The 23,125-nt window shown below is 38.0% G+C and overlaps 1 protein-coding gene across 3 annotated transcripts in view; it reads left to right on the forward strand.

Annotated features, from left to right (window-relative positions):
• LOC105693576 (unconventional myosin-XV) overlaps nt 1-23,125 on the forward strand; it is a 75,272-nt gene that overhangs the window by 24,132 nt on the left and 28,015 nt on the right. For 2 of the 3 annotated variants that reach the window (XM_048653605.1, XM_048653603.1), the window contains 7 exons: nt 300-434; nt 1,503-1,987; nt 2,082-2,360; nt 2,452-2,663; nt 2,745-2,943; nt 3,033-4,047; nt 4,639-4,881. In XM_048653605.1, coding sequence (XP_048509562.1) covers nt 300-434; nt 1,503-1,987; nt 2,082-2,360; nt 2,452-2,663; nt 2,745-2,943; nt 3,033-4,047; nt 4,639-4,881 — 2,568 coding nt within the window. The remainder of the gene's footprint in view (nt 1-299; nt 435-1,502; nt 1,988-2,081; nt 2,361-2,451; nt 2,664-2,744; nt 2,944-3,032; nt 4,048-4,638; nt 4,882-23,125) is intronic. The other variant, XM_048653604.1, reaches the window with a different exon arrangement.

Consider the following 23,125-nt stretch of genomic DNA (forward strand, 5'->3'; position numbering starts at 1 on the left):
GAATAACACACTTCGTGTCGCTTAATACGTTACTAATTAATGCGCGCATGCAATTGCCAATTATTTTTTTTGTCACTAATTTTGTACCGATGTATTATTCCGCCTGCCTAGCGTCACGCCAACGTTCGTGTAACTTGACGTGAGTTTCAATAATAACCGAAGCTAAGATTGAAACAGAACGAACATTTTTGAAAAGAAATTGCAAATGAAAAAAAAAAAAGAAGGTGAATAACTCTACGCTGTGGTCGAGATCTTTTGGGTTCTGAACTGGGGATCGGTATCGGTGTGTGTTTTTCCAGGGCATGCCTTCTACTCTGACGTACCCTGCGGCCCCTTTGGGCATGTCTCTAGCCCCCCCAGCCCCAAACAATCATAACGAAATGATTAAAATGAACGAAATGGGCCCCAATGACTCTATCGGACGCTATTCCAAGGTATCTATTTAGCAACTAATTGCAGTCTGCGAACGAGGCAAGCGGATAATCGATATCAGCGTCAGTTACATTGATCCAAATCTCCTTGGATGATTATTTTATCTATCCCCCTTTTTCTCGAGACTTTTTTATCCATCGGATGGCCAATTTCACGGCGATTTTCAAACCGAGGGTTCGAACAAAATCCAGAATCTATGCTGTGCTCGGTAAATCCGGGACAGTTTTTACGAGAGTCTAATTAGCCTCGGCTAATTGGAAAGATTTGAGATTTTTTACATGTACTTTTTACTCGTAATTCATTTGACGATGAAAATAGAAGGTAATCTGACCGCAATAGTTGTAATCTACACTGTGAACTTTTGCTGTGAGTATAAATACCCGGCTAAAATAAAATGGCATTATAATGGTCACAAATTACACCATTATATACAAAATATATTTAGTTAGCTGAACCACGCCCTCGAAACCGCCGTGAAATTTACGATCGACGGGAAGTTATATGTACACCGAAATTACGTGTATCTAATTTCTTGGTCGTACGGCAAAAAAAAAAAAAAAATTTGGTGAAAAAAATATTAAGAACGATTAGGCAACTACGCAAAGGCGGAGTTATAACAATGGTTGAAAAACCCTGCACCAGTTTCTTGCTTGCACTGTGTTATTAACTCACTGAACTCGCTCTATTTAATATATAATAATGCGAACCCGGTGAAATCCACCAGGTACATAATATATTTCATTTCCGGGGTCACAAGATGCCAGTAATTTCACTAGAATCAATTACTGTAATCTAAATTCCTTTGGACAACTGTACGACATTGTGTACAACGAAACAAAAAAAATCTTCACTTCATCCAGATATATTTTACTTTGCACTCTGCTCAACTTCGGCTGTTGTCTCCTAACGTATTGTACATACTTCACGATAATTGATGTCCTTTTTTTTTTTTCAAAATCCCACTTGTCTAGCTTGCAATCCACCACCACGATTAATCTGGGCTCTGTCTCTATGTAATTATCGGGCGAAATGATCGTCTCGTTTGAACATGAAATTTGCAACCTTATCAGGTATCATTCCGGGAGCCGGAAGACGGCGAGCTATGGTCAACGGAAAAACGTGCGATGCCTGCTCAGTCAACGCCGATCGGAAATCGTTTGGAAACTGTGACCGTCAAGGCGCAAGTTCATCGGTCTCAAAGTCCGCCGAGAAAGCCGATCGGTAACCAAGAAAATCGTAAGATCAGCAACGATTACGGGGTGCGAAAGTTGAGCGTCGAAAGAAAAATTACGGAGAGAAAAATATCAGCGTCCTCCGACCCCCGCAGGACTAGCGTTAACAAGGGAAACGTGCAGACGAACTTTACCAACGTACTCAGCGAGCTTAAAAATCGCAAAAGCAGCGTCGAAAGCAACATGTCCAACTCGAGCAACAGCAAGGGTGTTCCACCACCACCGCCGATGCCGCCACCTTTGGAACTTCACGATCCTTCGGAGTCCCGGCCGTTCCTTGATCCCTACGGAAGAGCCAAGACGGTCAGAATCGGAAAATGGAGGTGATCGTCGAAGTCCTTTCGAATTTGAATGCGTCCGTTTTTTTTTTTTTTTTGATGGGTTTTCGATATGGAGATATTTTTTTTCTATCCACAGATGGCCTCCGCCGAGCGATGCGACCGAAGCCCAAATTCAAGATAGTTTTATAGAATTCAAAATGAGACAGCAACATCAGCAGCGAAAAATTACACCACAGTATCAGGAATACCAGGACGAAGGCGATGCCTCACCCGAGGGTGGAGTGGAATGGGAAGAATTTGAAATTGAAAATACTACCGCTGAAGAGAGGGGCTCCGGTAACCAAAACGCTTCGAGTCCTTCGAGGCACGAAGACGGACACAAAGACGAAGGGGATAGAAAGAAGAAGAAGTCGAAGTTAGTATAATTATTCCGACGATCAGTCGCTCGAACTGGATGAGGACATCTACTGAAAATTAATGTCACTTTTCTGCTTCCCGTTTTACAGGTCGGGCTTTGAAATCGGAGCACAGCGTCCGTCCCCGGGGAGCATAGGGAAGCTGAAACTTAGTTCGGAGATGAGACAACGACTGGAAAAAGTTACGGCTAATCACAGCGTCCGGTCTACAAAAACTACGGAAAAACCTGCGTTGCCCAGGGAAGACGGGAAGGTCAAGAGATTGGAGGATAACAGAAAATTATTGCTCGAACAGCAGCTAGGTAACGCATCTATTCGATAATCCCCTCCAATTTCTTTCGTTATCCAAAGCGTATTTATATAAAATTGTGTCGGTTGCACAGGTGGAAGATGGGACGATTACGCATCGACGACGGCCGACGACGCTCAGAGTGTGACGTCGAAAGGGACGACGGACATGATGACTCAGGCTCAGGTAGTTCGAAGTCAAATAGAAAGAATGGAAAGACCGGCACCGCCGCCACCTCCGGTTACACCCCCCGAACCACCAAGTCCAAGAGGTGGAAGCATGTACAGTCATAGGTAAGCATCCGAAAACTCCACCTAATCTTCTAACTATTCATAGATCACCTTTCACTCGAGTCTTTTTTATTTTCTCCGATTACTTTCAGCCAATCTGGAGTACCTCAGCCGAGGTCTCCGCCCGCTCCGGTGGAGCCTAAAAACCGCGACGTGTTCCGCGGTTCCCCCGAATCGGACATGTTCGATCACTCGCCGAAAAATCAGCGCGACATGTTCAGCCAGAGCAGAGATTTGTTCGCGTCGCAACAGCACCTCAGGGAAACTCACGAGTACAGAAGTCAGTATGAAAACGGTAAAAACTTTTACGGGAAGGACAGCACCGACATGGCAAGTTCTACACGCGACAATAGGAGCGCAGATTTTGACTCTAGAAAGGACGTTAGTTCGGACATTTTTGAACCAGCTTCGCCAAAGAGTCCGTACGGAAGGGACGTGTATTCCACCGGGAGAGATATATTTGACAGCGCGAATGCGAAGAGAGATTCCTTCGGCATGATGAGAGACGTCTCGCCGAAATCCAGAGACAGTTTCGGAATGCCCTCGTCGCGAGATTTCGGCGTGGTCCCGAACACCAGAGATTCCTTCGCCGTTCAACGCCAGGGATACAAACGTCTGGATCGCGAGGCGGAGAGAAGATCCAGCGTGGCTTCGACTCATCATACGGATAAAATGGAGAGAATCGAGATAGAAGAATGGCCGGAATTTTTGAAGCCAGTTCTACCGCCGGTCGATAAACCGGAGATCGAAAAAGCCCAGGAAGTTGGCGACACCAAATTGTTCCCTCAAAGTTCGAACGCCCATTTTACTTACAATCGTGTCACTTGGACATTGAGAGTCAAGAAGGAGGTGTTCGCGCCGAATGAAAATCTGACGAGCCCTCTAGCTCTTCACCTCGTATTCTGCCAAGTAGCCTACGACGTACTCGCCACTTCGAGTATCAGGATAAACAAGGAAGACAGACAAAATATGCTGAAAATGCTCGACAACTATGGAATCACATTGGAAAATCTCCAAAGCACACAGCATAAAATTACCATAAAAAAGAACGTCGTTGACATGGCGAAACAGTGGCCGATATACTTCGCCAGGATATTTCCTGTCTCGGTGAGGATTCTCTGTTTTTTTCTTTTTTTCTTTCAAGCATCAACCAAACGTCATTATTCCAACATCCTCTCGCTTTTATTCGATTCAACTCTTCGAGCTTACAATGCGAATGAATCATTTTCCTTTCTTTCTACCGTGAAAGAAGTAGAGGCCTTGAAGATGAGTAGAATGCGTTTGGTAACAAGAGTAGCCGCGTACCTAGACATATGATTGAATCGCTTATCTTACATCCCGTTTTTCATAACGTAGGTGTTACAAGGTATACCGATAGAAGTTATAAGAAAAATCTCAGCTTGCGCAATCCTACTTGTTAGATCTACGGGAAGTCTTGCGTGTTAGACAAGTAATCATAATTATGCAATTTCATATAACGTCGGGCTGAAACAAAGCGGGGTACGGATAAAGCCAATGCTCGGTACAACGTCGTTACGTAATATCCATAGCGGTATTTATTGATGAGTGATAATTGAAAATAAATCAATCGGTCAAACGAAGACAGTTTACGATGTACATTCGAGTAAAATTATCTCACAGTTCGTCTTCGAAGTGATCGTAATTTTTTTTTTTTTTATTTCCATTTTTTTCCCACAGATCGGACCTCAGCATCCCGAGGCCCAACACGTCGCCGTTTCTCACCATGGGCTGAGGTTGCTGAAGCGAGCGCCCAGCGGTGATTTGAAAATCCTGGAAACTCTTCTTCTCGAAGATATCGTCGCCGTCGGACCAACCAGATCTGGGGTGTGCAGTCTCCAGCTTTCCTCCGGCGTCAGACTTCCGCTTCACACAAGCAGAGCACCGCAGCTCGGAGAGATGATCAACAAATACGTGAGATCGGTAAGTTTCAACGTTTCCACAGCCGACGTATACATATTGAATTTCATTACAGTCATCGGTAGAAAAAAAAAAAAGAAAAAGAAAAGGATTATTATACGTGCATCACACACTGCAGGGCACAAAGATAGCTTTTGAGACTTTGGTGTATCCGACGGGTATAGAAATCCGAGATTGAAGCCAGTCAAAAGGCGTTCGACATAATACCGATTCTCGTATCTTTTTACAGAACAAAACTTCACCAAACCACTTCGCTTCTCTACCCTATTCTTCGTACGAATACGTGATATTACAGCGTGTTACTTTTTTTTCTCGTATATTTGTTTCCGCAACTTTTTCTTTCTATCTTTGTATTATTTTATTTTTTTTTTTTAATTACGTTTTTTCTCGTACGTAAAAGTGACGGTGAACACTCGCTATCGGCTATCAAAGTCGTACCCATTCTCAAATGCGTGTTGGAATTTTTTATGTTCCAATCCCGCGGCTGTATTACGTTATAGGATCATTAGAGACGTGCACGCGTTACCGAGTAACAACAAAATCATGCCGAATGATTCCAAAATTATACTTATTGAGCATGAAATGAAACTGAAAATTTTCTTCATCACCCAAAATTGAAAGCAGACTGGACGGGCGTGTTGAAAAAATTTAAACCACCAGGCTGGATTTTTATTACGACATTTTAGATAGCTCAGTTTTCTGATGGGATAGGTGTAACACTTACTCAACGCTATATCTGGTCCTATTTTGTAGCACGAGATTCCAATTGGAGTCTCATGTACCGTGTATACATATAAAGTCCAACGCCTTGTACGTAATAATATAACTGCGACGAAATGAACACGACTCCATTATAACGAGCTACTGTTGGCGCAATATTACCTTATAACTTGCGCAAGTGCAACGAACTATATATGTAGATGTAGCATAAAATATGTGTACATATTCCAAGCGGTTAAATAATCGTCAACCAATGGTTGGCAAATAAGCTGCACCCCCCGTTTACCGTGAACAACCCACGATTTTTGACATTTTTTTTTTTTCCATACCATTCAGTTTTCAATTCATTTTATCACACCTACCCACCATAGTTTCGACACCCGATGAATAAATGAATTAACCACCTTTTATGAACCTGGTGGCGGTAATCCGTCGCCGGAAAGAGAAATGCGTTCAAGTACGTTTCAGGTGTAACGGAGAAAACAATTTTTTATTTTTTTTATATTTACTTTGAAGAAAAACGACATTGAATACCGGATTGAAAGAAAAAGGAAAAAAAAAACACTTCTTGCTTAGCCTCGACCAGAGGCAGAAGTTTTTTGCGAAATACTTTTTTCCCCCCCTTTTAATTGTTCCGATCAGATAACTCCGCACGCCATTAGTAAATGAATCAAGCATCTACTTTCGCATTGACAGTTTTCTCGATAATCCGTATACAATATTCATCGCACGTTCTCATCCAAATTGAGCAAATTTTTTTCTCTCGATGAGACAAAGTTTAAGGTAATCCAAAAAAAAAAGGAGGACGATTTCGGCCATAGAGATACGCGAGAGGACGTAAATTGGCACGATACTTTCTCATTAATCAGGTTGTATATAAGTGATTAATTAATTTTGCGAAATGTTCAGCTCGACGATATCCTTTCAACGTGCGAGAATCGTTAATTACGTTTCTTTTCTCTCGTTCCCCCAAAACTGAAAATAATAAACGAGCCAATGTTCGTGGAAAATTTCTATCGTCGTGTCGCGTGACATATTTTTCCGGCTCCCTGTTTCCGAACACTCGAGTTTGGTAGAAAAATGTAAACACGTAGATACGTGAGTCGGTTGTAAATATCCTCGGAACACGTACAACAACGTGGGGTGTATTAGCATCCGAGGCGTTTCCGTCTGTATTTACAGTCGCGAGACAGGTACGGGCATACGGCCAAAGCTCGGAGTACAGAACAGCGCCAAAGCTGCGGCAAAGCCGATGAAAATTTATCCCCCCGTATACCGGTAAGTAAGGTCGATAGGTATACATATAAGTTTTTTTTTACACCAAGGCAACTACGCTAGAATTTCTTCGAGCAACCTTTGCTGTAAATCTAATAGTACCGATCCCGCGTATCCAGGTGTGTACCTTATAGTTGTACGTGTACCGATACGTATGTACCCAGAGACAGACAGACGCGGGCTTCCCGCGTGATCAGGGACCGTTGCGAGAGGAAACGTCTGACCCCCCCAACCGTCGCGAACAGCTGCCATCCACTAAGCTAGTCGGCTAGAACTCGATGCAGAACTTGTCCATAACTAGAAATCTAATCTCTCCTCTCACGTGACAAAATAGCTGCACTCGTCGCGTCCTTATCGCATCCACGCGGAGCTTATAGATGAGAAGCTGCGAAAACAAAAAGAAGAAGAGAAGAAAAGAGAAGAAAAAAAAAAAGAAAAAACAGGACTGCAAAATGAAAGAAAGATCGCGCGATGGGATTTTTTTTTTTTTTTCCTCAGTTATAAAAGTTGCACTGTTTTCGGATAGCCTGAAGAAGAATTTCAATCGCTGGATTATCGTGTGAGTGCGTTGCACAATTTGTGGGAAATTCAAGAGATTCCTGCGAGTCTCTATATAGATACAAAGAAGCGTGATTGATGATCTTGAAGATTTAGTATCTCCAGATGTCTCGCGGAATTAGACGCGAGAAGATGAGACATCGTATAATTTTTTGCTCTTATCCGGTGTATCAAAATACGTCCGCACGCTGGATATGTTTCCGTAAATACAAAAGCCTCTGGGACAACCGTAATGACTCGTGTCTAATTGTTACAACTCCGATGTGTTTTAATTTCACGCGTCCTGACTAATTACTAATTAGAGAAATACGCTCAATCTGTACAACCCCACCGAGCCATTAACGATTAGGAAATTATTCGTGTAATTACCCGTCAACGCTATACCGCGAGAAAACGAATTCGTTTCAAATATAAATGAACTAGGAAAAAACGTGTAGACCACCCTCCTTTCCTCTCTTTTTCTCTTCTCATTCGCAAAACAGGAAAGCCATCTTTTCGCGGTTGCAATCCGGGATAAGGGTTTCAAACGAGAGTTGGTACTGCTAAAAACCGCATCTCTGTATACTTTACGTACAATATGTATGTACGTGTACTTCATGGAAAGCAAAGCTGCAAAATTTACAATACCAACTACACCGGTATACCTACACGTACGCAAGGGGAACTTTTCCCTCACTTTTCTTTACATACCTTTTTTTTTTTTTTTTTTTTTTTCTCCTGTCTGACCGAATACTTTTTTATCATGGCTTTGTTTTCGGTAATATTTTGAACTTTTCTCGTCTTTGTTCTACCAACATCGCGTCCAGCGGTTTTTTTTTTCCCATGCATAGGTCGAAATATTCGAATATTTCGGTCTACGAGGGAGCCCGAGCTTTGCTGGAGTCAGGTAGCCAGCAGCGTAGCGCTTTGTTGTGAGTCGTCACCTTGGGGGCTGACAATGAGCAGAGGTGACGCCTCAAAACAAGACCCCTCGCTCGTGGCTACCTGACTCCAGCCAAACTTGGGCTTGCTGGTGAATTGAGAAATTCGAATATTTCGCTCCATGCATAGATGCGACGAAGCAAAGTGGGTCTACGACTGAAACCACTCGGTATGTCTTATAATTTCTCTGCTCCCAACAGCGAATAATTGATGATTACTCAATCGATTGCATGAGTAGATGATTTTGGCTTTCAGGATTTAAATTCCTGAGCTGATTATACGTGAGATTATTCTCGAAGAACCAAAAAAAAAATCGATTTTTGGGCCGAAAGTAAAGAAGTTTAAAAATTGATTGTATTACACGTTTCTGACGTATTTTGGCCTCGAGAATCCGATTCCGGAAGAAAAATTGATCTATCTCTGAAATTGACCGAGTTATCGCCAATTTTCAGCTTTTTGGCGGCAAAAATGAAAAATTGATTTTTTGGTCTGTTTTAATGTAATTTGAGCTCAAGAGTCCGAATCCGAGAAAATAGGAATTAATCGGATGGCACTTTTCTCATGTATTTCGACCTCAGGAACACGAATCCGTTGTCCAAATTGAGCTACGATTTTTTCCCTCCGAGATGTCCTCAAATTTGAGCCAAAAAATGCGAAAAAATTGGGATGACTCGATCAATTTTAGAGATAGATTAATTTGGCTTTCAGATTCGAATTTCTGAGATCGAAATACATGAGAATAGCATGGAAAACCCAAGAAAATAAAATCTTGATTTTCGACCCAAAAATCGATAAAAGTCGCAGGTTCAAATCCCTTTGGGGATTTTTGGGCCAAATTTTTTTTTTTTTTGCGAATTGATCGTATGACACTTCTCTCATGTATTTTGACCTCAGGAATCCGATTCTGGAAGGAAAATTGATCTATCTCTGAAATTGACCGAGTGATCGCCAATTTTCAGCTGTTCGGGATCAAGTATAAAAAATTCATTTTATCGTCTATTTTAATGTAGTTCGTACCCAGTAATTTGAATCTGAGAGAATCAGAATTGATCAAATGGAACTTTTCTCATGTATTTCGACCTCAGGAACACGAATCCGTTGTCCAAATTGAGCTACGATTTTTTCCCTCCGAGATATCCTCAAATTTGAGCCAAAAAATGCGAAAAAATTGAGATAACTCGATTAATTTTAGAGATAGATTAATTTGGCTTTCAGATTCGAATTTCTGAGATCGAAATACATGAGAATAGCATGAAAACCCCGAGAAAATAAAATGTTGATTTCCGACCCAAAAATCGATAAAAGTCGCGGGTTCAAATCCCTTTGGGGATTTTTGGGCCAAATTATTTTTTTTTTTGCGAATTGATCGTATGACACTTCTCTCATGTATTTTGACCTCAGGAATCCGATTCTGGAAGGAAAATTGATCTATCTCTGAAATTGACCGAGTGATCGCCAATTTTCAGCTGTTCGGGATCAAGTATAAAAAATTCATTTTATCGTCTATTTTAATGTAGTTCGTACCCAGTAATTTGAATCTGAGAGAATAAGAATTGATCAAATGGCACTTTTCTCATGTATTTCGACCTCAGGAACACGAATCCGTTGTCCAAATTGAGCTACGATTTTTTCCCTCCGAGATGTCCTCAAATTTGAGCCAAAAAATGCGAAAAAATTGGGATGACTCGATCAATTTTAGAGATAGATTAATTTTGCTTTCAGATTCGAATTTCTGAGATCGAAATACATAAGAATAGCATGGAAAACCCAATAATATAAAATCTTGATTTTCGACCCAAAAATCGATAAAAGTCGCGGGTTCAAATCCCTTTGGGGATTTTTGGGCCAAATTTTTTTTTTTTTTGCGAATTGATCGTATTACACTTCTCTCATGTATTTTGACCTCAGGAATCCGATTCTGGAAGGAAAATTGATCTATCTCTGAAATTGACCGAGTGATCGCCAATTTTCAGCTGTTCGGGATCAAGTATAAAAAATTCATTTTATCGTCTATTTTAATGTAGTTCGTACCCAGTAATTTGAATCTGAGAAAATGAGAATTGATCAAGTGGCACTTTTCTCATGTATTTCGACCTCAGGAACACGAATCCGTTGTCCAAATTGAGCTACGATTTTTTCCCTCCGAGATATCCTCAAATTTGAGCCAGAAAATGCGGAAAAATTGGGATAACTCGATCAATTTTAGAGATAGATTAATTTGGCTTTCAGATTCGAATTTCTGAGATCGAAATACATGAGAATAGCATGGAAAACCCAAGAAAATAAAATCTTGATTTTCGACCCAAAAATCGATAAAAGTCGCAGGTTCAAATCCCTTTGGGGATTTTTGGGCCAAATTTTTTTTTTTTTTGCGAATTGATCGTATGACACTGTTCTCATGTATTTTGACCTCAGGAATCCGATTCTGAAAGAAAAATTGATCTATCTCTGAAATTGACCGAGTGATCGCCAATTTTCAGCTGTTCGGGATCAAGTATAAAAAATTCATTTTATCGTCTATTTTAATGTAGTTCGTACCCAGTAATTTGAATCTGAGAAAATGAGAATTGATCAAATGGCACTTTTCTCATGTATTTCGACCTCAGGAACACGAATCCGTTGTCCAAATTGAGCTACGATTTTTTCCCTCCGAGATATCCTCAAATTTGAGCCAGAAAATGCGGAAAAATTGGGATAACTCGATCAATTTTAGAGATAGATTAATTTGGCTTTCAGATTCGAATTTCTGAGATCGAAATACATGAGAATAGCATGGAAAACCCAAGAAAATAAAATCTTGATTTTCGACCCAAAAATCGATAAAAGTCGCAGGTTCAAATCCCTTTGGGGATTTTTGGGCCAAATTTTTTTTTTTTTTGCGAATTGATCGTATGACACTTCTCTCATGTATTTTGACCTCAGGAATCCGATTCTGGAAGGAAAATTGATCTATCTCTGAAATTGACCGAGTGATCGCCAATTTTCAGCTGTTCGGGATCAAGTATAAAAAATTCATTTTATCGTCTATTTTAATGTAGTTCGTACCCAGTAATTTGAATCTGAGAGAATGAGAATTGATCAAATGGCACTTTTCTCATGTATTTCGACCTCAGGAACACGAATCCGTTGTCCAAATTGAGCTACGATTTTTTCCCTCCGAGATATCCTCAAATTTGAGCCAAAAAATGCGAAAAAATTGAGATAACTCGGTCAATTTTAGAGATAGATTAATTTGGCTTTCAGATTCGAATTTCTGAGATCGAAATACATGAGAATAGCATGGAAAACCCAATAAAATAAAATCTTGATTTTCGACCCAAAAATCGATAAAAGTCGCGGGTTCAAATCCCTTTGGGGATTTTTGGGCCAAATTTTTTTTTTTTTTGCGAATTGATCGTATTACACTTCTCTCATGTATTTTGACCTCAGGAATCCGATTCTGGAAGGAAAATTGATCTATCTCTGAAATTGACCGAGTGATCGCCAATTTTCAGCTGTTCGGGATCAAGTATAAAAAATTCATTTTATCGTCTATTTTAATGTAGTTCGTACCCAGTAATTTGAATCTGAGAGAATCAGAATTGATCAAATGGCACTTTTCTCATGTATTTTGACCTCAGGAACACGAATCCGTTGTCCAAATTGAGCTACGATTTTTTCCCTCCGAGATATCCTCAAATTTGAGCCAAAAAATGCGAAAAAATTGAGATAACTCGGTCAATTTTAGAGATAGATTAATTTGGCTTTCAGATTCGAATTTCTGAGATCGAAATACATGAGAATAGCATGGAAAACCCAAGAAAATAAAATCTTGATTTTCGACCCAAAAATCGATAAAAGTCGCGGGTTCAAATCCCTTTGGGGATTTTTGGGCCAAATTTTTTTTTTTTTTGCGAATTGATCGTATTACACTTCTCTCATGTATTTTGACCTCAGGAATCCGATTCTGGAAGGAAAATTGATCTATCTCTGAAATTGACCGAGTGATCGCCAATTTTCAGCTGTTCGGGATCAAGTATAAAAAATTCATTTTATCGTCTATTTTAATGTAGTTCGTACCCAGTAATTTGAATCTGAGAAAATGAGAATTGATCAAATGGCACTTTTCTCATGTATTTCGACCTCAGGAACACGAATCCGTTGTCCAAATTGAGCTACGATTTTTTCCCTCCGAGATATCCTCAAATTTGAGCCAAAAAATGCGAAAAAATTGGGATAACTCGATCAATTTTAGAGATAGATTAATTTGGCTTTCAGATTCAAATTTCTGAGATCGAAATACATGAGAATAGCATGGAAAACCCAAGAAAATAAAATCTTGATTTTCGACCCAAAAATCGATAAAAGTCGCAGGTTCAAATCCCTTTGGGGATTTTTGGGCCAAATTTTTTTTTTTTTTGCGAATTGATCGTATGACACTTCTCTCATGTATTTTGACCTTAGGAATCCGATTCTGGAAGGAAAATTGATCTATCTCTGAAATTGACCGAGTGATCGCCAATTTTCAGCTGTTCGGGATCAAGTATAAAAAATTCATTTTATCGTCTATTTTAATGTAGTTCGTACCCAGTAATTTGAATCTGAGAGAATGAGAATTGATCAAATGGCACTTTTCTCATGTATTTCGACCTCAGGAACACGAATCCGTTGTCCAAATTGAGCTACGATTTTTTCCCTCCGAGATATCCTCAAATTTGAGCCAAAAAATGCGAAAAAATTGGGATAACTCGATCAATTTTAGAGATAGATTAATTTGGCTTTCAGATTCGAATTTCTGAGATCGAAATACATGAGAATAGCATGAAAACCCCGAGAAAATAAAATGTTGATTTCCGACCCAAAAATCGATAAAAGTCGCGGGTTCAAATCCCTTTGGGGATTTTTGGGCCAAATTATTTTTTTTTTTGCGAATTGATCGTATGACACTTCTCTCATGTATTTTGACCTCAGGAATCCGATTCTGGAAGGAAAATTGATCTATCTCTGAAATTGACCGAGTGATCGCCAATTTTCAGCTGTTCGGGATCAAGTATAAAAAATTCATTTTATCGTCCATTTTAATGTAGTTCGTACCCAGTAATTTGAATCTGAGAGAATCAGAATTGATCAAATGGAACTTTTCTCATGTATTTCGACCTCAGGAACACGAATCCGTTGTCCAAATTGAGCTACGATTTTTTCCCTCCGAGATATCCTCAAATTTGAGCCAAAAAATGCGAAAAAATTGAGATAACTCGATTAATTTTAGAGATAGATTAATTCGGCTTTCAGATTCGAATTTCTGAGATCGAAATACATGAGAATAGCATGGAAAACCCAAGAAAATAAAATCTTGATTTTCGACCCAAAAATCGATAAAAGTCGCAGGTTCAAATCCCTTTGGGGATTTATGGGCCAAATTTTTTTTTTTCTTTCGCGAATTGATCGTATGACACTTCTCTCATGTATTTTGACCTCAGGAATCCGATTCTGGAAGGAAAATTGATCTATCTCTGAAATTGACCGAGTGATCGCCAATTTTCAGCTGTTCGGGATCAAGTATAAAAAATTCATTTTATCGTCTATTTTAATGTAGTTCGTACCCAGTAATTTGAATCTGAGAGAATAAGAATTGATCAAATGGCACTTTTCTCATGTATTTTGACCTCAGGAACGCGAATCCGTTGTCCAAATTGAGCTACGATTTTTTCCCTTCGAGATATCCTCAAATTTGAGCCAAAAAATGCGAAAAAATTGGGATAACTCAGTCAATTTTAGAGATAGATTAATTTGGCTTGCAGATTCGAATTTCTGAGATCGAAATACATGAGAATAGCATGGAAAACCCAAGAAAATAAAATCTTGATTTTCGACCCAAAAATCGATAAAAGTCGCGGGTTCAAATCCCTTTGGGGATTTTTGGGCCAAATTTTTTTTTTTTTTGCGAATTGATCGTATGACACTTCTCTCATGTATTTTGACCTCAGGAATCCGATTCTGGAAGGAAAATTGATCTATCTCTGAAATTGACCGAGTGATCGCCAATTTTCAGCTGTTCGGGATCAAGTATAAAAAATTCATTTTATCGTCTATTTTAATGTAGTTCGTACCCAGTAATTTGAATCTGAGAGAATGAGAATTGATCAAATGGCACTTTTCTCATGTATTTTGACCTCAGGAACACGAATCCGTTGTCCAAATTGAGCTACGATTTTTTCCCTCCGAGATATCCTCAAATTTGAGCCAAAAAATGCGAAAAAATTGGGATAACTCGATCAATTTTAGAGATAGATTAATTTGGCTTTCAGATTCGAATTTCTGAAATCGAAATACATGAGAATAGCATGGAAAACCCAAGAAAATAAAATCTTGATTTCCGACCCAAAAATCGATAAAAGTCGCGGGTTCAAATCCCTTTGGGGATTTTTGGGCCAAATTTTTTTTTTTTTTTGCGAATTGATCGTATTACACTTCTCTCATGTATTTTGACCTCAGGAATCCGATTCTGGAAGGAAAATTGATCTATCTCTGAAATTGACCGAGTGATCGCCAATTTTCAGCTGTTCGGGATCAAGTATAAAAAATTCATTTTATCGTCTAATTTAATGTAGTTCGTACCCAGTAATTTGAATCTGAGAGAATGAGAATTGATCGAATGGCACTTTTCTCATGTATTTTGACCTCAGGAACACGAATCCGTTGTCCAAATTGAGCTACGATTTTTTCCCTCCGAAATATCCTCAAATTTGAGCCAAAAAATGCGAAAAAATTGGGATAACTCAGTCAATTTTAGAGATAGATTGATTTGGCTTTCAGATTCGAATTTCTGAGATCGAAATACATGAGAATAGCATGGAAAACCCAAGAAAATAAAATCTTGATTTCCGACCCAAAAATCGATAAAAGTCGCGGGTTCAAATCCCTTTGGGGATTTTTGGGCCAAATTTTTTTTTTTTTTCGCGAATTGATCGTATGACACTTCTCTCATGTATTTTGACCTCAGGAATCCGATTCTGGAAGGAAAATTGATCTATCTCTGAAATTGACCGAGTGATCGCCAATTTTCAGCTGTTCGGGATCAAGTATAAAAAATTCATTTTATCGTCTATTTTAATGTAGTTCGTACCCAGTAATTTGAATCTGAGAGAATAAGAATTGATCGAATGGCACTTTTCTCATGTATTTTGACCTCAGGAACACGAATCCGTTGTCCAAATTGAGCTACGATTTTTTCCCTCCGAGATATCCTCAAATTTGAGCCAAAAAATGCGAAAAAATTGGGATAACTCAGTCAATTTTAGAGATAGATTGATTTGGCTTTCAGATTCGAATTTCTGAGATCGAAATACATGAGAATAGCATGGAAAACCCAAGAAAATAAAATCTTGATTTTCGACCCAAAAATCGATAAAAGTCGCGGGTTCAAATCCCTTTGGGGATTTTTGGGCCAAATTTTTTTTTTTTTTTTGCGAATTTATCGTATGACACTTCTCTCATGTATTTTGACCTCAGGAATCCGATTCTGGAAGGAAAATTGATCTATCTCTGAAATTGACCGAGTGATCGCCAATTTTCAGCTGTTCGGGATCAAGTATAAAAAATTCATTTTATCGTCTAATTTAATGTAGTTCGTACCCAGTAATTTGAATCTGAGAGAATGAGAATTGATCGAATGGCACTTTTCTCATGTATTTTGACCTCAGGAACACGAATCCGTTGTCCAAATTGAGCTACGATTTTTTCCCTCCGAGATATCCTCAAATTTGAGCCAAAAAATGCGAAAAAATTGGGATAACTCAGTCAATTTTAGAGATAGATTGATTTGGCTTTCAGATTCGAATTTCTGTGATCGAAATACATGAGAATAGCATGGAAAACCCAAGAAAATAAAATCTTGATTTCCGACCCAAAAATCGATAAAAGTCGCGGGTTCAAATCCCTTTGGGGATTTTTGGGCCAAATTTTTTTTTTTTTTCGCGAATTGATCGTATGACACTTCTCTCATGTATTTTGACCTCAGGAATCCGATTCTGGAAGGAAAATTGATCTATCTCTGAAATTGACCGAGTGATCGCCAATTTTCAGCTGTTCGGGATCAAGTATAAAAAATTCATTTTATCGTCTATTTTAATGTAGTTCGTACCCAGTAATTTGAATCTGAGAGAATAAGAATTGATCAAATGGCACTTTTCTCATGTATTTTGACCTCAGGAACACGAATCCGTTGTCCAAATTGAGCTACGATTTTTTCCCTTCGAGATATCCTCAAATTTGAGCCAAAAAATGCGAAAAAATTGGGATAACTCAGTCAATTTTAGAGATAGATTAATTTGGCTTTCAGATTCGAATTTCTGAGATTGAAATACATGAGAATAGCATGGAAAACCCAAGAAAATAAAATCTTGATTTCCGACCCAAAAATCGATAAAAGTCGCGGGTTCAAATCCCTTTGGGGATTTTTGGGCCAAATTTTTTTTTTTTTTGCGAATTGATCGTATGACACTTCTCTCATGTATTTTGACCTCAGGAATCCGATTCTGGAAGGAAAATTGATCTATCTCTGAAATTGACCGAGTGATCGCCAATTTTCAGCTGTTCGGGATCAAGTATAAAAAATTCATTTTATCGTCTATTTTAATGTAGTTCGTACCCAGTAATTTGAATCTGAGAGAATCAGAATTGATCAAATGGAACTTTTCTCATGTATTTCGACCTCAGGAACACGAATCCGTTGTCCAAATTGAGCTACGATTTTTTCCCTCCGAGATATCCTCAAATTTGAGCCAAAAAATGCGAAAAAATTGAGATAACTCGGTCAATTTTAGAGATAGATTAATTTGGCTTTCAGATTCGAATTTCTGAGATCGAAATACATGAGAATAGCATGGAAAACCCAAGAAAATAAAATCTTGATTTTCGACCCAAAAATCGATAAAAGTCGCAGGTTCAAATCCCTTTGGGGAGTTTTGGGCATAATTTTTTTTTTTTTTGCGAATTGATCGTATGACACTTCTCTCATGTATTTTGACCTCAGGAATCCGATTCTGGAAGGAAAATTGATCTATCTCTGAAATTGACCGAGTGATCGCCAATTTTCAGCTGTTCGGGATCAAGTATAAAAAATTCATTTTATCGTCTATTTTAATGTAGTTCGTACCCAGTAATTTGAATCTGAGAGAATAAGAATTGATCAAATGACACTTTTCTCATGTATTTTGACCTCAGGAACACGAATCCTTTGTCCAAATTGAGCTACGATTTTTTCCCTCCGAGATATCCTCAAATTTGAGCCAAAAAATGCGAAAAAATTGGGATAACTCGATCAATTTTAGAGATAGATTAATTTGGCTTTCAGATTCGAATTTCTGAAATCGAACTACATGAGAATAGCATGGAAAACCCAAGAAAATAAAATCTTGATTTTCGACCCAAAAATCGATAAAAGTCGCGGGTTCAAATCCCTTTGGGGATTTTTGGGCCAAATTTTTTTTTTTTTTTGCGAATTGATCGTATTACACTTCTCTCATGTATTTTGACCTCAGGAATCCGATTCTGGAAGAAAAATTGATCTATCTCTGAAATTGACCGAGTGATCGCCAATTTTCAGCTGTTCGGGATCAAGTATAAAAAATTCATTTTATCGTCTATTTTAATGTAGTTCGTACCCAGTAATTTGAATCTGAGAGAATAAGAATTGATCAAATGGCACTTTTCTCATGTATTTTGACCTCAGGAACGCGAATCCGTTGTCCAAATTGAGCTACGATTTTTTCCCTTCGAGATATCCTCAAATTTGAGCCAAAAAATGCGAAAAAATTGGGATAACTCAGTCAATTTTAGAGATAGATTAATTTGGCTTGCAGATTCGAATTTCTGAGATCGAAATACATGAGAATAGCATGGAAAACCCAAGAAAATAAAATCTTGATTTTCGACCCAAAAATCGATAAAAGTCGCGGGTTCAAATCCCTTTGGGGATTTTTGGGCCAAATTTTTTTTTTTTTTGCGAATTGATCGTATGACACTTCTCTCATGTATTTTGACCTCAGGAATCCGATTCTGGAAGGAAAATTGATCTATCTCTGAAATTGACCGAGTGATCGCCAATTTTCAGCTGTTCGGGATCAAGTATAAAAAATTCATTTTATCGTCTATTTTAATGTAGTTCGTACCCAGTAATTTGAATCTGAGAGAATGAGAATTGATCAAATGGCACTTTTCTCATGTATTTTGACCTCAGGAACACGAATCCGTTGTCCAAATTGAGCTACGATTTTTTCCCTCCGAGATATCCTCAAATTTGAGCCAAAAAATGCGAAAAAATTGGGATAACTCGATCAATTTTAGAGATAGATTAATTTGGCTTTCAGATTCGAATTTCTGAAATCGAAATACATGAGAATAGCATGGAAAACCCAAGAAAATAAAATCTTGATTTCCGACCCAAAAATCGATAAAAGTCGCGGGTTCAAATCCCTTTGGGGATTTTTGGGCCAAATTTTTTTTTTTTTTTGCGAATTGATCGTATTACACTTCTCTCATGTATTTTGACCTCAGGAATCCGATTCTGGAAGGAAAATTGATCTATCTCTGAAATTGACCGAGTGATCGCCAATTTTCAGCTGTTCGGGATCAAGTATAAAAAATTCATTTTATCGTCTAATTTAATGTAGTTCGTACCCAGTAATTTGAATCTGAGAGAATGAGAATTGATCGAATGGCACTTTTCTCATGTATTTTGACCTCAGGAACACGAATCCGTTGTCCAAATTGAGCTACGATTTTTTCCCTCCGAGATATCCTCAAATTTGAGCCAAAAAATGCGAAAAAATTGGGATAACTCAGTCAATTTTAGAGATAGATTGATTTGGCTTTCAGATTCGAATTTCTGAGATCGAAATACATGAGAATAGCATGGAAAACCCAAGAAAATAAAATCTTGATTTCCGACCCAAAAATCGATAAAAGTCGCGGGTTCAAATCCCTTTGGGGATTTTTGGGCCAAATTTTTTTTTTTTTTCGCGAATTGATCGTATGACACTTCTCTCATGTATTTTGACCTCAGGAATCCGATTCTGGAAGGAAAATTGATCTATCTCTGAAATTGACCGAGTGATCGCCAATTTTCAGCTGTTCGGGATCAAGTATAAAAAATTCATTTTATCGTCTATTTTAATGTAGTTCGTACCCAGTAATTTGAATCTGAGAGAATAAGAATTGATCGAATGGCACTTTTCTCATGTATTTTGACCTCAGGAACACGAATCCGTTGTCCAAATTGAGCTACGATTTTTTCCCTCCGAGATATCCTCAAATTTGAGCCAAAAAATGCGAAAAAATTGGGATAACTCAGTCAATTTTAGAGATAGATTGATTTGGCTTTCAGATTCGAATTTCTGAGATCGAAATACATGAGAATAGCATGGAAAACCCAAGAAAATAAAATCTTGATTTTCGACCCAAAAATCGATAAAAGTCGCGGGTTCAAATCCCTTTGGGGATTTTTGGGCCAAATTTTTTTTTTTTTTTGCGAATTGATCGTATGACACTTCTCTCATGTATTTTGACCTCAGGAATCCGATTCTGGAAGGAAAATTGATCTATCTCTGAAATTGACCGAGTGATCGCCAATTTTCAGCTGTTCGGGATCAAGTATAAAAAATTCATTTTATCGTCTAATTTAATGTAGTTCGTACCCAGTAATTTGAATCTGAGAGAATGAGAATTGATCGAATGGCACTTTTCTCATGTATTTTGACCTCAGGAACACGAATCCGTTGTCCAAATTGAGCTACGATTTTTTCCCTCCGAGATATCCTCAAATTTGAGCCAAAAAATGCGAAAAAATTGGGATAACTCAGTCAATTTTAGAGATAGATTGATTTGGCTTTCAGATTCGAATTTCTGTGATCGAAATACATGAGAATAGCATGGAAAACCCAAGAAAATAAAATCTTGATTTCCGACCCAAAAATCGATAAAAGTCGCGGGTTCAAATCCCTTTGGGGATTTTTGGGCCAAATTTTTTTTTTTTTTCGCGAATTGATCGTATGACACTTCTCTCATGTATTTTGACCTCAGGAATCCGATTCTGGAAGGAAAATTGATCTATCTCTGAAATTGACCGAGTGATCGCCAATTTTCAGCTGTTCGGGATCAAGTATAAAAAATTCATTTTATCGTCTATTTTAATGTAGTTCGTACCCAGTAATTTGAATCTGAGAGAATAAGAATTGATCAAATGGCACTTTTCTCATGTATTTTGACCTCAGGAACACGAATCCGTTGTCCAAATTGAGCTACGATTTTTTCCCTTCGAGATATCCTCAAATTTGAGCCAAAAAATGCGAAAAAATTGGGATAACTCAGTCAATTTTAGAGATAGATTAATTTGGCTTTCAGATTCGAATTTCTGAGATTGAAATACATGAGAATAGCATGGAAAACCCAAGAAAATAAAATCTTGATTTCCGACCCAAAAATCGATAAAAGTCGCGGGTTCAAATCCCTTTGGGGATTTTTGGGCCAAATTTTTTTTTTTTTTGCGAATTGATCGTATGACACTTCTCTCATGTATTTTGACCTCAGGAATCCGATTCTGGAAGGAAAATTGATCTATCTCTGAAATTGACCGAGTGATCGCCAATTTTCAGCTGTTCGGGATCAAGTATAAAAAATTCATTTTATCGTCTATTTTAATGTAGTTCGTACCCAGTAATTTGAATCTGAGAGAATCAGAATTGATCAAATGGAACTTTTCTCATGTATTTCGACCTCAGGAACACGAATCCGTTGTCCAAATTGAGCTACGATTTTTTCCCTCCGAGATATCCTCAAATTTGAGCCAAAAAATGCGAAAAAATTGAGATAACTCGGTCAATTTTAGAGATAGATTAATTTGGCTTTCAGATTCGAATTTCTGAGATCGAAATACATGAGAATAGCATGGAAAACCCAAGAAAATAAAATCTTGATTTTCGACCCAAAAATCGATAAAAGTCGCAGGTTCAAATCCCTTTGGGGAGTTTTGGGCATAATTTTTTTTTTTTTTGCGAATTGATCGTATGACACTTCTCTCATGTATTTTGACCTCAGGAATCCGATTCTGGAAGGAAAATTGATCTATCTCTGAAATTGACCGAGTGATCGCCAATTTTCAGCTGTTCGGGATCAAGTATAAAAAATTCATTTTATCGTCTATTTTAATGTAGTTCGTACCCAGTAATTTGAATCTGAGAGAATAAGAATTGATCAAATGACACTTTTCTCATGTATTTTGACCTCAGGAACACGAATCCTTTGTCCAAATTGAGCTACGATTTTTTCCCTCCGAGATATCCTCAAATTTGAGCCAAAAAATGCGAAAAAATTGGGATAACTCGATCAATTTTAGAGATAGATTAATTTGGCTTTCAGATTCGAATTTCTGAAATCGAACTACATGAGAATAGCATGGAAAACCCAAGAAAATAAAATCTTGATTTTCGACCCAAAAATCGATAAAAGTCGCGGGTTCAAATCCCTTTGGGGATTTTTGGGCCAAATTTTTTTTTTTTTTTGCGAATTGATCGTATTACACTTCTCTCATGTATTTTGACCTCAGGAATCCGATTCTGGAAGGAAAATTGATCTATCTCTGAAATTGACCGAGTGATCGCCAATTTTCAGCTGTTCGGGATCAAGTATAAAAAATTCATTTTATCGTCTATTTTAATGTAGTTCGTACCCAGTAATTTGAATCTGAGAGAATGAGAATTGATCAAATGGCACTTTTCTCATGTATTTTGACCTCAGGAACACGAATCCGTTGTCCAAATTGAGCTACGATTTTTTCCCTCCGAGATATCCTCAAATTTGAGCCAAAAAATGCGAAAAAATTAGGATAACTCAGTCAATTTTAGAGATAGATTAATTTGGCTTTCAGATTCGAATTTCTGAGATCGAAATACATGAGAATAGCATGGAAAACCCAAGAAAATAAAATCTTGATTTTCGACCCAAAAATCGATAAAAGTCGCAGGTTCAAATCCCTTTGGGGAGTTTTGGGCATAATTTTTTTTTTTTTTGCGAATTGATCGTATGACACTTCTCTCATGTATTTTGACCTCAGGAATCCGATTCTGGAAGGAAAATTGATCTATCTCTGAAATTGACCGAGTGATCGCCAATTTTCAGCTGTTCGGGATCAAGTATAAAAAATTCATTTTATCGTCTATTTTAATGTAGTTCGTACCCAGTAATTTGAATCTGAGAGAATAAGAATTGATCAAATGACACTTTTCTCATGTATTTTGACCTCAGGAACACGAATCCTTTGTCCAAATTGAGCTACGATTTTTTCCCTCCGAGATATCCTCAAATTTGAGCCAAAAAATGCGAAAAAATTGGGATAACTCGATCAATTTTAGAGATAGATTAATTTGGCTTTCAGATTCGAATTTCTGAAATCGAACTACATGAGAATAGCATGGAAAACCCAAGAAAATAAAATCTTGATTTTCGACCCAAAAATCGATAAAAGTCGCGGGTTCAAATCCCTTTGGGGATTTTTGGGCCAAATTTTTTTTTTTTTTTGCGAATTGATCGTATTACACTTCTCTCATGTATTTTGACCTCAGGAATCCGATTCTGGAAGGAAAATTGATCTATCTCTGAAATTGACCGAGTGATCGCCAATTTTCAGCTGTTCGGGATCAAGTATAAAAAATTCATTTTATCGTCTATTTTAATGCAGTTCGTACCCAGTAATTTGAATCTGAGAAAATAAGAATTGATCAAATGGCTTTTTTCTCAT

Source organism: Athalia rosae, chromosome 4 (assembly GCF_917208135.1).
Source record: "Athalia rosae chromosome 4, iyAthRosa1.1, whole genome shotgun sequence".
NCBI classification, from domain to species: Eukaryota; Metazoa; Arthropoda; class Insecta; order Hymenoptera; family Athaliidae; genus Athalia; species Athalia rosae.